The sequence below is a fragment of the Spinacia oleracea genome, chromosome 1, assembly GCF_020520425.1.
Source record: "Spinacia oleracea cultivar Varoflay chromosome 1, BTI_SOV_V1, whole genome shotgun sequence".
In the NCBI taxonomy this organism is placed as follows: domain Eukaryota; kingdom Viridiplantae; phylum Streptophyta; class Magnoliopsida; order Caryophyllales; family Amaranthaceae; genus Spinacia; species Spinacia oleracea.
Genome location: NC_079487.1, coordinates 120,871,145 through 120,886,052, shown reverse-complemented (window position 1 = coordinate 120,886,052; position 14,908 = coordinate 120,871,145). Strand labels below are relative to the sequence as shown.

General features: G+C 35.0%; 1 protein-coding gene across 1 annotated transcript; it reads left to right on the top strand.

The window, feature by feature from the left end:
• The first annotated feature begins 7,161 nt into the window (after nucleotides 1–7,161).
• Nucleotides 7,162–8,016, top strand: LOC110775985 (pathogen-associated molecular patterns-induced protein A70). The gene has a single exon (XM_021980570.1). The coding sequence runs from the start codon at nucleotides 7,162–7,164 to the stop codon at nucleotides 8,014–8,016; it is 855 nt and encodes a 284-aa protein (XP_021836262.1).
• The last annotated feature ends 6,892 nt before the right edge of the window (nucleotides 8,017–14,908 follow it).

Sequence of the window (14,908 nt, the reverse complement as noted above, 5' to 3'; positions counted from 1 at the left end):
CACTCTTTAACAAGTGTATTATTTGAGTGTGTTGTGTTGCTACACAATTATGGTTTTTTTTTTGCTTTAGTAAAACACATTCACGATTTTGCAGATCTTTTAACGTACTTGTAAATGACAAAGAAATAATGAAAGAAAAAAGAGAAAAACATAAAAAGGGAAGGTTTTTCCTGTAAGATTTTTATTTATGAGTGACAGAGTGTACAACTAATTTGAAACATGAAGTTTCAACATTTTTTCATCATGTTTCACATTTATAAATTTTTTTATCCTTAGTTTTCATTAAAATAACCGAATATCCTACTATGCATTTCTTCCCACCCCCTTTATTAATTCGATTTTAGATTTTAAGATTCAATTGGCATTTTGATTAAAAAAAATAACCATTAACCTCGCAAATATTACATATCACAACGTCATTTTGGAGATCATCTATTGATAGAGTATAAAACTAATCTTGGGGCTTCAACCATCAGTTTAAACTTTTGGTTGAATTGGTCATTTGACATGGTATCGTAGCCAGCATGACGCAAAAGTCACGGGTTCAAATCTCATCCACCCCTCCTTTCAAAGTGGAATATATCGCACATCCACACTTCAGGCCCAAAGGACTTTCATGTGAGGGGGCGTGACAGAGTATAAAACTAATCTTGGGGCTTCAACCATCAGCTTAAACTTTTGGTTGAGTTGGTCCTTTAACATCTATAGTCTTTTTTTCAAAGCATAAGAATAACACTTTATAGTACGATAGTACGTGTTCCAATTTATTTAAAAGTTTGTATTTCACTATTTTTAATATTTATGTTCACAAATAAAATAGTCCGATGTCATACTTCGTACCGGTCTAAAACTTAGTCTCATTTGTAAGAAGACTTCTTATTTAAAAGACATAACTTTTATACAAACTAACCTTTTAACTTAGTGGTACACCAATGAATTGGTGAAAATCTTAGGGGGTATGTATTGAACAACTAATACAGAGTACGATGTATATAACAAGTAGACAATTGAACATAGAAGAAGGAAAGCCCGGCCGTTCAAGGACTATATTAGCACTCTTTATCTATAAGAACCTTTTAATTTCCGTGTACGGAAGGTTTGGAATTCATATAGGCCGGGCACGACCATCTCACTGTCCTCGGAAAATAATGGAGAATGTTGAAGCATGTACTTGAAGTTGAAGCATAGGCCAAATTGATTGAAATCAACCAACATTCATCCGTAACCTACTAACCTATGATGAAGTAACCCTACGTCCCTACCAACATTCTTTTACATGGAACAAAAACATTGTGAATGAAGACGAGTACAACTAATTAACCAAAAGTAAAAGGGGAAGAAAAGGGTACAAACACTACCCAATTAGCCTATAAATAATAATTAACTACAACCGCAAACATCAAATCAAATGTCTAATCTAGGAAACACTTGGATACCCTCTTGCCAATTTCTGATTATTTTTGTCGACATTCAATGGGGAGGCTCACAAGACCACAAATAGATATGTATCACATTGTAAAAAAAATATAATCAATGATCAGAATAGTATATTGAAAATCGTATATAATGAAAAAGTGAGTAACTTTATAAAACGGGGAACACTTATATCGTATGATGAGACGAATAAATCTTAGTGTAGTAAAAAAATATGCAATTTACGCACCTTACAACTTATTAAGGTGGATAATTGTTTCAAAATTATTAAAAACGTTTCCCACCATGAATATCGAAAAAGAAAGATATACAACTTAAATACTTCCGATTGGAAGAAAAATGTTTTACTATTAATATTTTATGTTGTTAATGGACTATTGTTACACATAAACATAATACACACAATGACACAACCACCACATATATATTATTACGTTCTTTAAAGTTTTTAGACTTACTCTTTGCATTAAATCTATTGTAATATTTAACCATTAATATATCTATTTTTGTATGTGAAAAAATTATAAAATATTGAAATTCTAAATTTATATAACGAGACCAATCTAACAAGATCTTACATAATACTTTGTAAAACTTGATGTATATAATATTGAAAATTTACAGTCAATTTTTTCATACTTTAGACACATATTCCAAGGCGTGAAGAACTTTCAATAACAGATGTAGTATATAAGCTATAGCAGTTTTCATACTTTGGACACATATTCCAAGGCGTAAGAACTTTAATAACGAGTGTAGTATAAATGCAGTTTTCATATTTTACAGTAGATACATATTCCAATTAATGCGTAAAAAACTTTCAGCAATTGAGGTAATATTATATTTCCTCCGTTCCGAAAATATCGTAACATTTGTTTTTAACACTATTTACACTACGACTTTGGCCATTATTTGTAATTCGTATGTAAGGAAATTTTAAACATGTGGGGTCATGTTAAATTCGTATCGATATATATTTTCTAAATATTAATTTTTAATAATTTTTACTTGCACTTAATTTGACATATTAAGAGTCAAAGTAATAATTAAAGGAATAAAAGTCAACCATACTGCGATATTTCCGGATCGGAACAAGTAGTATATACGGGCTGTAGCAAACGATAGTCGATACTCATACCACCATTTGAAGAAGAAAAAAAAAACAAATCAAATTTTTTTAGTTTCTATTTTCAAACAAGAAGATGATTGGACCCTTTGGGCCCGTCTATTAGTCCTGCATTAGCTACATCAAAAGCCTGGTCTAAGTTCAGAGTTTAGCCCATAGTCGACCCGGATGATTAGGGAATAGGGACCCATTTCCTTTTATGGTATTAATAATATTAATAATATAAAGGCCCACCTTGTTCCCCAATTTCCCATCTCTGAAACTGATCAATACTTCTCCAAATAATACTTTGTGTATTTATTATTTTTTATAATAATCCATCATTGAATTTGAAAGTTATTTAAGTGATGTATATTTCTTGAAATATGAGTGACACTTGTAAACATCAGCTAGGAGCATATCTATATTATTTTCCTTTGTGGTACTAAATTACTAATTGTAACCTTGACTATTTAAGCATAAACTACCTAGAATTAGAGCTGTCAAAACAGGTCATCGGGTCGGGTTTGGGTCGGGTCATCTCGGGTTTCGGGTCATGATCAGGTCGGGTCGTGTCGGGTCAATATTTCATTCGAGTTGAGTTCGGGTTCGGTCGGGTCGATTTCAGGTCGGGTCATATCGGGTTTTTTCCTATCCCGGGTTCAGGTCGGGTTCGAGTTGGGTCACATTTCGGTCAGGTTTGATTTCGGGTTCGGGTCTTATCGGGTCGGGTTTAAGTCGGTTTGTAGCAGATAATTTCGGGTTCGGGTCTTATCGAGTCGGGTTTAAGTCGGTTTGCAACACAGTTATTTTCGGGTTCGGGTCTTAGTTTGGATCGGATAATAATCAGATCAAATAGAATTCAGATTGGGTCACTCTCAGGGACGGGTCAAACTCGGGTCTGAAAATTAACCTATACATTTTAAGGATTTATATTCTAAAAAATTTTGTTTAACTTATTTTAGAGTTAAATTTTTCAATATTTAGCAATAAATATTTAAAATAGATATATCAATGAAGTTAATATTTGGTCATGTCATTGATAACTCGGGTAAATCGAGTAGCGGGTTCTCACAGGTCGGGTCAATAGCAGGTTTCATCGAGTTACAATCGGTTTCGGGTTGACATCGGGTCGGGTATCAAATCGGGTTCGGGTCATTGTTCGGCCGGGTCAGTTCGGTTATCGGTCATTTTCGGGTCGGGTGTCGGGTTCGGGTTCGGGTGTTACAACATCGGGTTAAAATCGGTTATCGGTTTTTTCGGGTCGGGTACAGGTCGGGTTTTGGGTTACCTGTTTTACCGTAATTTCGGGTCATGGTCGGTTACGGGTTCGGTCGGTTCAGGTCGGGTTTTCGGGTCGGGTCGGTTTTTGACAGCTCTACCTAGAATATTGTTACTTGTAAGTTGTTATGTCTATATGGACATATGGTGTGTAAATTGTGGTGGGAGACGAGGTGTGTGGTAGGCAGTGGACAATGGACAATAGTACATACGATAGTGATGCAAGTATTTGTATGCTTGGTTGTAGTCTATGTGGATGATAAGTAACATTATAATATCTAAGTGATTTAAATTGCTCCGGGAAACTATATTGTTAATTTTTTATTTATTTACTCCTATTTTGAAATATAAATTAATAAAAGTTGATATATGGGGTTAATATAACATTCGTCAACCTGGATTTGATGAATTGTTTGCACTACTTTTTTTTTTTTTGTGTTACCACCCGGTTCATCCTTAGGGCTAATCCGGATTCGAGGCGAATTCTAGGTGGATAAGTTTCAGTCCCCTCCTAATTGTTGTTGCAGGGTATCGAACACGCGGTTCGCCCTACCAACTGCAGCCTCAATCACTACTGAACCAATAGGAAATTGAAGCTTGCAATACCTTTATGATGGTATTTCTTCCGCAATTATTAATGTCTTCTAAAAGGACATTTGGAATGCTCAAAGTAAAGTATCAGTCACTAGTGTTCTACAATCGGCCTATGAAAAGGTTCCTTTTCTCCACAACCTTCATCAAAAAGTTTGATACCAAACCAATGCAAGAGTTCTATCTTCCAAGAGCTCATACTACAAATTTGTATTGTTTTATTTTAATTTGTTTTGTACTACTAAGAGTTAGTAAAGGTTATTTTTAGTAGTCTGTGTTGTTTAATCGTAGTTTATGATCCTTGTGGTTATGTTGTTTTAGATTTTGGTTATTGTTGTACTCCGTAAGTTGAACTTATGTACAAAAATAAATAAAATATGACTATGAGCATTTTAAGAGTTTATCTCTCATGTGGCACAATCCAAGCAAAGGCCCCTTTTAATTTATAACAACTCCTTCCATTTTTTAGGTTAGTCCTATCTAAGACAATCCAATATAAGTACATTTGTCATATACAGAGTATATGTTAATAGAATCTAACACATTTGTATATAGGAGATAAATAATTAAGGGATTTAATGGGGATAAAGGTTTATTTGGGAGTAAATAAGTGAGCTATTTTTGTGTGCTCTACTACGAGGAGTTCCCACCGCCTTCTGCAAGTCGACTAATCTTTCGTAGGAGTTTGCATGTGTACCTCGATAGACAACATCCCTCCCAAATAATGTTTTTTCCATACCTAAGTCTCGAACGTGAAACTTTGGTTAAGGAGCAAGAGGCGCTTAACCACTCATGTCAACCCAGTCGGTTAACAAGCAAGCTATTTAGATATTATAAACATCGTGTCTCCTGTGTGACTGGCTACACCATCAACTTGATGGTGTGACGTGCGTGCACAACTCACTCACGCGCATCTACTATTGAAAATGTTATTGACTGTTGTTACTTATACATTGTATTCGCTGTTACTTTTCTTGTTTTACTACAATGTCTTCAATTTCATGTTAGAGGATTTTTGTATAGATTGGTGTTACTTGACTTTTATGCTGGTGGTACTTACACATTGTATTCTCTGTTATTTTTCCTGTTTTATTGCAGTTTCATGTTAGAGGTTTCTTGTATAGACTGGTGTTACTTGACTTCCTATGTTGGTGTTACTTATACATTAAATGTTAGTTTTCTTGTTTTATTGCAGTTTCTTCAATCTCATGTTAGGTGTTACTTGACTTTTTATGCTGGTGTTACTTTTAATTATTGCAGTTTCATCAAATTCATTTTAGAGATTCCTTGTATAGATTGGTGTTACTTGACTTTTTATGCTGGTGTTACTTTTAGTTATTGCAGTTTCATCAAATTCATTTTAGAGATTCCTTGTATAGATTGGTGTTACTTGACTTTTTATGTTGGTGTTACTTTTACATTGTATTCGTTGATACTTTTTTTGTTTTATTGCAGCTTCATTTTAGAGGTTCATTGTATAGACATGTGCTACTCTATTTTTTATGCTGGTGTTACTTTTAGATTTCGTTAACCAATGCGTTAGGCTTATTATAAGTGTGAACATGTCACACCATCAAGTTGGTGGTGTGACTGGTCACATATAAGACTTGAGGTATTATAAAATATATAATAAGGATAAATATTGGACAAATAGAGAAGGATTCCAAAACAGACTAACATATAAAAGAACAACCAAATAGAAAAACAAGACTAATATTCAAAAACGAATAGTACTACATTAATTTTGAACGCGTGATTTTTTGGGTTAGACATAATATTAACGCATTCAATGTAATATCATATCTTATTTTCCAGTTTTCTTACTTACAACTTACAACTTACAACTTACAAGTCCCTTTTTAGCTAATTTTCATTTCAAATACATATATTTTTTTTCTTCTAGTTTTGTACTTAACATTTACCTTTGTCGAAATAGTTTCCCCTCGTTAGGAAAAATGAAGAACACATAACATTTTAGATCAGCACTCAAATTATTCATATTTTACTTAAACCTAAATTAATTTTAACATAATTTTTCACAGGTTTTACTACCATACTCGCTCTATTTCTAGTAAGTGTATCACTTGTCTTGTATGATTATTTCTAAATAAGCGCATCACTTCTAAGTTTGATAATATTATATACTTTGTAATTTTTTCTATTTGCAGTACTCTCCGCTACCATATATAGTCCGCCATTTCTCGTAATATTTGTTGTTTCTTTCTCCTTCGCTAGTTGAGTAGTTGTCTTATTAATTGTTTATTTATCTTATATACCACGACCCATTTCCTAAGCAACTTACAAAAAATATACGTAATAATATGCATGATCTAATAGTTAAATAAATGCCACATGATCTTATGAAGCACAAATTACACTTAAAACCTTATCTTCGATTTATTAACAAATACTCCGTACTTCGTACTCAATAGTTGATAAAAAAAAAAAATTCATACTTCAATCAATTTTTCCCTGTTTTACTTTTTCATCCCCCACCCTTCCTCCCTCCTTTTCTATTCACTCTTTCCCCACCAAACAAAAGTTTATAAGTAACAAAGAAAAAAAAGTATCTATAACAACAAAAATAATTGAACTTTCAACCCACTCCACTTCACTCCATTTTCCCCCATCTCCTCATTTCCATTTTCTCTCTCCCATTTAGACCACAATCTCTCTCTTTCTCTCTCTAAACAAAAAAAAAGTAGTGTTAAAGACAAAAGAGAAAAGAAAAGAAAAGAAAAGAAAAGACCATGTTTGAAGAAGCAATCTCTTTACTCTCAATTTGGGCCTCCATGAATAGTTGGTTAACCCCAACCGTCCTCTTCCTCCTCCTCAACCTCATGATTGGCACTATCGCCGTCACCTCCGGCTTCACCTCTCACAAACCCTCCCATCACCACCACCTCAACCACCCTGATACCACTTTCCACCACCACCTCAACCAACACCAACCACCACAACAACAATTCCAACCTCAATTAACTCGCGCTCCTTCCGTCTTGCAACGCCTTAAATCTATCAATCTTTACACTTTCTACTCTCACCCTCCCACCACCCACCTTCAACAACCACCACCACCACCTCAACAACAACAACAGCCTGAAATCCACAACCACCAACCCAACTCCCCCACCCCCATTTCCAGTGTCGCTTCCGACAACGTCTCCGACGAAGATTGCGAAAACCCCACTTTGGACGAAATCTACAGCCGTATTAAGCACGAAAACTCAATTTCTCACTACGGCCGTCAAAATTCCGACACCAAACCATCTGGCGGCGAAATCCCGGTAAAACTTCCTAAGAAGATGAAGAAATCTGCTAGTGATAAATCCGCCTTCAATCACTTTCACATCGAAGAAGAAGAAGCTGATAATGCTGGTGGTAGTGTTGATAGTCCTCTAAATCACACTGCAGTGCCGACGGTGGTGGAGGAGGTTGAAGAAGAAGAGAGAGAAAATGCGTTTACAGTGAGAGAAGATCAAGATGATGGTGTTGATGCAAAAGCTGATGATTTTATCAACAGATTCAAGAAACAGCTACAAATGCAGAGGGCTGATTCCATTGTTAAGTATAAAGATATGATTTCTAGAACTTCTGCTCAGTAATTAAAATTAAGATAAGCTTGTTCTTGGATTTTCTACCCTTTTTTTATTTTATTTTTTGAAAAACAAAAAAATGAAAATCCCAACTTTACCATTTTCTACCACTTTCTTGGGCTTATTTAGATTTTCCTTGTGGTACGGTGTTGATTATGGAGTATAATTTTTGGATCAATGAAAATATTGATTATATTAGTAAAAGATTAGTGGCGCTGGGGTCGGAAGCAAATTCTTGTATGAGACGGCTTGACAATCAGACCAGGTATTAGTCCGACTTAACCCAAATTCTTGTATCAGACGGGCCTGACGGTGCGACGGTCATACCAGTTATCAGTCCAATCCAACTTATTTCAAATTCTTGTATCAGACGGGCCTGACGGTGCGACGGTCATACCAGTTATGAGTCCAAATCCGACTTATTTCAAATTCTTGTATCAGATGGTGTGACGGTCAGACCAGGTAACAGTTCGACATAAATAGATGGTGCGACGGTAAGACCAGGTCACCGGCCGGACATTAGTTGGATTTAACAAAGGGGGGTGAGGAGGTTGTGTAAAACTGTAAAGTGTGTTTATGGAATTATTGATGATGAAAATGAATGATGATATTGATGTTGATGATCTGTTAGAGTTAATACTATTAAATGCTTGTTAATCATGGACCGTTTTTCGTTAATATTATTGTATTGGGTTACTTGATTATTGGGAACTTTTTTAACTTTATTGAGTAATTTACTACATTAAGGAGGGTGTAGTTTTGGTTTTGTCACATTATATTCTGCTATGTGATCTGATCTGTTATCTGTTGCTCCCACCGATATGGATGGAAGAAGAACAAAGACACTGCAGCTTTTTTTCTTTATTTTTTGCCAGCATTTTCCACGAAAAGGGTAGTTTAGTCAAATACACAGTATGGCAAGTTTTTGTGGTGGTGGTGACTGGTGACATTTCTCATTTACGGAGTACCACAAGTGTTATGCCTCGCCCCTCGGATCTTGAAAAGTTTTACGGGGGACCAATATAAAAATTAAGTTTTACGAGGGGGGTCATTTAACTCTAAGGCCGAGTAGTATTTAATTTATATAATTATACTAAAATTTTAGATGGGGCCATAACTAAAAACATACTACGGAAATTTTTGTTGGGGGGCCATCAAGAAGTTCTGCCATTGGATTTTAGCACGAGTTTGATGAAAGTGTAACTGACGAGACTGGATAAGAACGAGACATAATTAAGTATAGTGAGAGGGTTTGCTAAAAATGGTGTACTTTGTTACAACTAAATTGAGATACTTCAAAACATCATCAGGCAACTAAATTAGAATTTGGGTCTATTTGAAAGTAAACTTATTTCAACACATGTCTATATGAATATATGAATACGTCCTTTATTAGGTATGCTAAAATCAATTTTTTAGCTGGTTGGATGAGAGATAATATCCGAGTATGGAGGGTGATTTGGTAATTTAACGAGGATAGTAGAGTCGTAGATTTGGTGATAGTATATTGGTGACTGTGTTTGGACTGAGTATGACATAGTGAGATCGAAAAGCTCAGAAAATGGGAAAATTTTGGAAATAAGGTGCTTGTATTTTTTGTTGGTATATAAAAAAAAAAATAGGGGGGAAATGCATGGTTGGCAAAGCACGTGGGATGATATTTAAGGGCATGTGGTGTTGATCGACATGATAATGTGAGTGTTGGTTACATCAAATTGGTAAAAAATCACAATAGATCACTTGACCAACCAAAATCCAAATAGTAACATGTTGGAATTCAAATTTACAATAGTGATTTGTGACTTTGTGAGTCTACTATTGCCAATTGCCATCGTGGCATTGTAAACGCCATTCTCTAGTCGCCTAATAAGCCAAATAAGATGGACTATTAAAGGTCGCTTCATTTTTCATATTGGATATCCCTTTAAATTTGTCGAACATCATAAATAGGTCAACTAGTCATCTATCTAATAATTTATTCCTTTTCTCCTAATCCAGTAGTGCCTATTTTTTCTCTTATATTGAGCAAATTTGTAAAGAAGGGATTTATCTAATCAGTTTTATTTAGTTTTTACGTGGAGACGCAATAATAAGAGGGAGAAAAAAGACCGGAGAAAGAGGAGGAGGGGACGAAAGAGAGAGAGCATAAAAATACGTACCCCTAATAGTAATCTTGAAATAAACTATTTACCACGTAAAATAATAAGTGAAAAGCTAAATTAGCCTTATTTCCTCCCACTTCAAAATCCGTAAATAAATTAATGGAGAGTAGATAATTAAAATTTAATCTTAGCATGAGCGTGGCCGAAGAAATCACAAATAAGAAGTCCTATTTGTTGCTTTTTAAACCTTAGAAAGGAAGGCAATACGGCAAGTGTATTAGCAAGCTAGCTAGCTAGTGGACAATTGTTGCTCGTGTTGGCGGGGCCCGGCCCGGCCTCTGTGGATATTGCTGCCAGCTATTTCCTACTTGTACTTCTCTTATCATTTTTGTTTATTTAACCCAACTAACTCCCTTATCACTTATCACACTGATTACTGTAGACTGTAGTACCCTACGGAATACGGAGGGAAGAGGTAAAATTAAAGATGGTTGTAGGCCGGGTCGTCGTGTCTAAGGCTAATTTGACTAAATTTAACGTGCTTTGTCGTGTCGGGTCGAATCGTGCCGTGTCTTGTCGTACTTTTTTCAAAAAAAGTAAGGATCAAGCCCGGCCCACGGCCCACGACTTCGTGCATGTGTCGGGCCGTGCTTTTTTCGTGTCGGGCTTCGAGCTTCGGGCCGCCCGGCCCGGCCCACAACCATCTTTAGGTAAAATCAATTTAATTCATCTTGACTTAAGTTAAAAGTAACTTAAAACCAAATTGATTAGAAAGTTAAAATCAAATTAATTCATCTTAACTTTAAGTTAAAATCAAATTGATTAGAACATTTACGGGTCAATTGGACCGGATTAGTGGGCTAGGCTCCTTGAATGGAGAGATAGTAGATAATCTCCATCCCAAATCTTCATAAGTGACACATATTTAGGAACGGAGGGAGTACTACATAATATATTATTGGAGGAAAACTGAATCAATATTATTTTGTCATTCATGATATGATTTTATTTCTGTATTATTATAACTTTTTAATCTGATAAAATTTAAATAATATTGATGAATTAACTTTTAATGTTAGTCTACTATTAATAATATAATACATTGCAGTAAGAATGTTACTTAAAACAATGATACATGGTAAGTAGACTAACATTAGAAATTCATTCATCAAAATTGTACTCAATTTAAACTATGTTGCATTTGACTAACTCAATTATGGTCGGGTCTTTTCGAAAGTTAGTCTTGGGTCAGTCATTCGGGTTTTGTTAGCTTTGTTAGATAGGTCTACATACAAGTACACAACTATAATCCTTAACTTTGTATTGTAATATGCAAATTTAGTTCATTCGAATATTTTTTACACAACTTTGAATTTATACTTTTTCATATATCTTTTTCTATTTTCACGTTTTACTAATATCGCAAGTCTTTTATTATTGAAATAATAAATTATTTTAGTAGTAACCGTGCGTTGTACGGGCCCTAAACTAGTAGAATAATAAAAATAATACTTCGCGTATGTACTGCCGTTTTCAGAGAGTATTTTGTTCACACATTTCTTTAGTCGCTTTTGGCGACATACATTTTTTGTATCATTAATTTCTTTAATTACGTAAAAGAAAAATTACTACATATAAGAAGTTGATATTTTAAAAATATTTATCAAGATGTATTTATTAAGATCTCATGTTACTACTATATTTTCCCTTATGTATAAATAACAAAATCCAGCCAAAGGAGAGTATATGAATTATGATTAGTGCTAAAGTCAAACTGTGTCAATTAAATAAAAAAAGGAGCTAGGAATTATGTAGCATTACGGAGAAAAAAAATAATAAAAAAAAGTCCAAAAAAAAAAGTACTTCTCATATAGGGTTAAAAAGGAGAAAAAAGTACTTCTCGTATAGCATTATATTTCTGTTGGATGTTTTTCTTTACGAGGGTGTTGCATTTGTTGTTAAACATTGGGTTGGTTTAGGGTGTACTCCTATGTGGGATAACCTATTTTGGAAGTTTTTTTTTTGTGTAGGAAGATTGGGGTTGCTTAACAGGTTTTGGAGGCAGTAGAAATATCCGGTGTTTCCTCCTTTGCAGAGTGGAGGTCACCCTGTGGAGGAATGTTGTTGTGTGGTGAGGAGTTAGGATGTATGTTTAGGGAAGAAGGTATGTGCAGGAGCGGGTTATGGTTTACACGGGTTAAAGTTGTGTGTTTGTTGTTGGGATTAACCTATATTAATTCTCAGTTTAGGTTAGCGATGACTTTGTTTGTAGCTTTCAAAACTTTTTATTTTAACGATGCTCCCCATTTTATTGGGGTTCATAGTACTCTTTTTGAGTCACTTTTAGTGATCCGTGTAGCTTGCGAGCAATTCGCAAGCTCTTTGCAATCGGCTCGTGTCGTTACTACTCTTCTACTTCTTCCTTGGTTTTCAAGGTTTCCACGTTATTAAAGGTGCCTCCAATTGGATCTCCCCAACTATTCAATCTTCCTCAAAGCAATCACTCAAATGATTTTGGCATACTACGTGTAGTACGTCGTTCTAAACAACGTCAAGACAACAATTAAGGATCCAACGGAGAAAAGCTTGTTACCATATTGATTTTAAGTAGTTGGTTATGTAAGTTGTTTAAGGTTCTTTAATGTTTCTAGTTTAAGTTGTAATTTACAAACTTATTTATTATGCAATATTAAGCCTATGTTAAAAAAAAAAAAATTGTAAAATAATTTAAGTAGATACGGAGTAATTAAGGGAAGTGATAAATCCAAGGAAAATTTTACTTCTTCCAAGAAAATCCACATTTTTTTATAGTTGATTTCCTTGGAAGAAGTGAAATTCTTCCTTGGATTTATCATTTCCCAGTAATTAGGAATAGTCCGTAATTTAAAGGGTGTCAATAAGGTGTGCACCCGAAGACCACAAATATTTGCGTAAAAAAACATAACATACGTACATGTGCTAGCTTTGCTCTTGTTATATCTCTAGTCTAACTCGAGGATTAGGCTAGGTATAATTTTTTATATTTAAACTTTTATTTAAATACATTTATGTTCATTTGATGTAGAGCATAAAAAAAAACTCCTCTCTCGTCGCTCTCCCCTCCTCTCTTATTTTCTAGTTTTATTTTCTTGGCCTCTTCGGAAAGTTTTCGAATAAATTAGACTTTTTTCGACCATTTTTATTCATGTAATTCAGCAATTGTCTTTAAATTTAATAAACTTTAACCATGGTCGAAGTTCGTTCTTGTTCGTCAATCTTCCTATAGTGGAGTTAGTTTTAATTAGTATGTTTGGTTTGTCGTTCACTTGTAGTGGATTTATGAAGAATTGGTTTGTTGGTAATTAAAGTTTTATGCGGGTTCACAATAAATATCAATTTTTCGAGTACATTCAGATGAACAAGTGAAAATCATCCTCACTTCTACAACGTACAAATCGGTAGACCCTCTCTCTGAAAAGCCCTTATGTTCCAGCGTTATATACGGGAGAAGTTCAGTGCAAGATCTATTCACAATAAATATCAATTTTTCGAGTACATTCAGATGAACCAAGTGAAAATCATCCTCACTGCTACAACGTACAAATCGGTAGACCCTCTCTCTAAAAAGCCCCTATGTTCCAGCGTTATATACGGGAGAAGTTCAGTGCAAGATCTATTCAACAACCGTAGTTTTGATGAAGGAAACTTTTATTTAATTCAATTTGTCATGTATTAGTAGATCTGTATTTCTCTTGTAGAACTCGTATGACTCATTATTATTGAATGTTAATATTCCTTTCAAAAATAAAATAAATAAAATGTAGAGTGATGTTAAGATATGTTAAGATATTAGATATTATTCTGTGAATATTCTGTAGAGTCCTAAATATGGTATGTTACCTAATATGAGTCCTACATATGGTATGTTACCTAATATGTAATCTAGGGTTTAGGTAATGAGTTGTACTATATATATACGTGTGTTATTAATGAGAAGGATACGAGATTACACAATATTTGACATGGTATCAAGAGCTTAGGGAGATCCTACGACCCGTCTACAAAAAAAAAAAAAAAAAAAATTATCCCCTGCCGGTGGGTTAGAAAAATAAACCCACCGGCGGGATTCGTAATTAATATAATAATTCCGCTGCAAATTGGTAGAAGATGAGGTTTGTGTTGGAGAAAAGACTCGTACTTGGAATCGCGTCCAATTCGAGTATTCATATTGAGATAATTGGTGAGTTCGAAAAGAAAGGCGTTCTCATCAAGAGAGAAAAAAAAAAAAAAGTGCAGGTTCGAAAAGAATGGCGTTCTTGCTCGATTTTTTTTAATCGAAGAATGGTGATTCCAATCGCAACGTTCGTGACACTGCCGTTACGATTGAGGGAGGGAGTTAAGGATAACGTAGTTATCCTAGAGGATAGAATATCATATGAGATAGAGTTATGTTATATGATACGGGTGATACTGAGGGAGTGTCGTCACCTACGGGTGATACTGAGGGAGTGTCGTCACCTACGGGTGATACTGAGGGAGTGTTGTCGCATACAGGTGACAATGAGGACGTGTCGTTGACTAGTGTCGTTGACTAGTGGCGTCGACGAAGGGGTGTCGTCGCCTGTGAGGGAGGAACAACAACATTATACACCCAGTTGAGTGGAATCAGAGGTCGTCTCAGCAACGACAGGTGTCGATGAGACGACGTGTAGTGATGAGAGTGAGACAAGGCAGTCATCAGCCCGTCGTATGTGTCGAGACTGTCGACGAAGGTTCAGTTAGCAGATATCGTCACTAAAGCGTTGGGGAAGAAGCAATTT